This window comes from Odontomachus brunneus, unplaced genomic scaffold (genome assembly GCF_010583005.1).
Source record: "Odontomachus brunneus isolate Ranch 3 - 2012 unplaced genomic scaffold, Obru_v1 Obru_scaffold_028, whole genome shotgun sequence".
NCBI lineage: Eukaryota > Metazoa > Arthropoda > Insecta > Hymenoptera > Formicidae > Odontomachus > Odontomachus brunneus.
In genome coordinates this window covers 2,609,984-2,612,642 of record NW_022639478.1, presented here as the reverse complement: position 1 = coordinate 2,612,642, position 2,659 = coordinate 2,609,984, and the positions used below count along the sequence as shown (strand labels likewise).

Genomic DNA, 2,659 nt, shown 5'->3' with positions numbered 1-2,659 from the left:
CTCTCTCTCTCTCTCTCTCTCGCACTGTACAGTTCGTAATAAATATTTGCCGCTCCCTGTCCCTCTTCTCTCTCTTCCCTTCCTTCCTTTGAGTTTTGTCTCTCTTCCTCTACCTTTTATTTCTATTCTCTTTTTCTTTCTCTTCTCTTTCTCTCTCTTTCTCTCTCTTTCTCTCACACACACACACACATACTCACTATATCAGTCCCTTCGGTGCACTGGGCGAGCACGATATATTTTCGCGATGCATAATATTACCGCGTCCGCTGCTGCATCCATGTCATTGTTCGCGGTCGCGGTGCATGACGGCCGCTGTACACGCGTGCGTATGCGTTGCCGAGGCCTCCGCCGCGGCCAGTCGTCAACCGGGAGTCCGTTACCGTTCCGTGCAATTCGAGAAACGCGCTTCGGTCGGCCTCTTGGTGCCCTGCTCGGCCAGGAGGAAACGAGCGTAAATAGACAGGTATATGTAAATTTGGCAGCGCCTATACCAGCTGATTTTTGTAAAGCTTGCGTCCATTACGAGTGATTTGTGTGGCACTCATCACACATAATGACGAAGTGAAAATACGAAAAAATAAAGATGATCAAAATGCACTCAAAATAATATGCCATGTAAAATGCAATACGAACATCTAAGTGTAGCTTTTAGTAAATTTGTTGTTGCATCAGTATAACAAAAAATTTATATTATTTTGCATGATGTAATTTTAATGATTCTTTCAGCGTGACTTAATTCCCATCATCGATTGTCTTACGTCGTAAATATAATCATGAATACTCAAAACATGTTTCGCTGATCCAGATAGAATTCTAAATGTCACAGTTAAAACTTATCACTGTTTTTTCGTATTTGCTAGAAAATCATTTGTGGTAATAGTAGAATTTGCAGTAGCGGCATTCTTGCAGTATCTCCAGCAGCATTCGAGCAATACTCGTATCTGCAGGTATATTTAGGTCCCCGTTACCAATTATTAATCTGACCTTAATCTGGATGAGCGCCATAGAGAGACAATCTTGCTAAATTTTACGAATAGCTCAGATATAAATTCTGTCTTTGTACTGATATAAATTCTGTCATTGGTACTGATTAGATTTATCCATCTTAGCTAATTTCTCGTATTTACATCATTTTTGCTTTGGAAGACCATTTTTTTAGTGAAAATTTATTTACGAGACGGCAGCCGTCGATCATGATCTTCGTTGGGGTTCTTTGTACGTTCTTCCCGGAGTACAGCCAAGTAGCCTTTGTTACCTGACTTGATGGATCAAGTAACATTCGATGTCTGCATTTCGCATTTTACTAGCGCGAAGTGAGAATCGCGAGAGGAAACTCGTGTCGTCGGAGCAAATTGGACTTGTCTTTGTCTTTTATACTGGCGTAGAGTGCAATAATTTCTTTCTGTCTCTTCTTGAGACTACACACGAATCGTATTTTCTTTCCGCTTGCGAAATATCGGTGTTATAAGTCGAATTAATATCGGATGGGAGCAGACGCGCGTCGCAGAGCCGCGAGAAAATCGCGAGAAAATTCGCGTCGGCGGAGCCAATCGAATTCCGGCGATGCGATCTGCGCGAATATTCCCAGCTCCTTCGCGTTACTCGGGGGTTGCGTTCCTTTGGCGAATGTGCGACAGATACCTATCGCACGGGGGTGGCTGCGGCGGCGGCGGCGGTGGCGGCGGCAGCAGCAGCGTGCGCGCCGTCGATCGATTCTCTCGCGGCGCGATAGCTGAAGAGAGCCCCGGTAACGGATATATACCGGGTTGCCTCCCGGCATAACCGCGAAAGAGGAAGCACGAAGAAAATAGATGGAAGAGATTTTATTGCGCCGTATCATAGTAATACTGACGGAAAGAGAGAAATGGCCGAGCGTTGGTGGCGAAGGGCGAACGAGCGAACGAACGAAAGGGAGGCAGGAAGGAAGGAAGGAAGGAGGACCACGCTCTCTCGCAGTAGTAGAAGTCAGAGACGTAGTCAGACAGGGCGCGAGGGCGCGTTTCGCGCTCCTTAATCGTCCGTAACTTCATAGGCCTCTTTTGTTGTCGCGTAAATAAAGAGCGACGTAGATAAGAGTGAAACGTCAAAATTGCGAGTATAAATGTGTCCGCGTAGAATAGGAGTGTTCTTCTCGGGGACTCTTTGTTTCAAGTTCACTTGAAGTTCAGTCGATCCTCTATCTTCCCGCGTAGACGCGAGAAGGCACGGACGATCAAATCACGGTTAATTAAAAGTAATTTCTGTAGATATCGCTCATAGTACGTGAACGAAAGATGTACACAATCTAGTTTAAATGATTTTAACTTTCACAGTCACGAATGGTTTTTGGGTGACTAGTCTCTGAACTAGAACTTTTTAGATTTGTTAAAGGGTAGACTAGTAAAAAACATAACATCCATGACCGCGCTATTGTAGTGGTTTCCCGGATCGTATAACAATTATTGTTTTATATTAATTTTTTTAATTCACGCAAAAGCCTTCTATTTTTGTATTAAAAGTTATGAAAAAACGTAATTATATTTAATTATTTTTGGTAAAATATGTATTGTGTATATATATACACACATACTAATAATATATTCTGAAATTTATGCAAATAATAATTATATATATATATATATATATATATATATATATATATATATATATATATATATAT

At 42.0% G+C, this 2,659-nt stretch overlaps 1 protein-coding gene across 1 annotated transcript in view; it reads left to right on the top strand.

Annotated features, from left to right (window-relative positions):
• Positions 1-92: 92 nt before the first annotated feature.
• The window catches only part of LOC116842944 (growth factor receptor-bound protein 7-like), a 315,479-nt gene continuing 312,912 nt past the window's right edge, over positions 93-2,659 (top strand). The window contains exon 1 of the mRNA XM_032812837.1: positions 93-463. Coding sequence (XP_032668728.1) covers positions 245-463 — 219 coding nt within the window. The 5' untranslated portion in view covers positions 93-244. The remainder of the gene's footprint in view (positions 464-2,659) is intronic.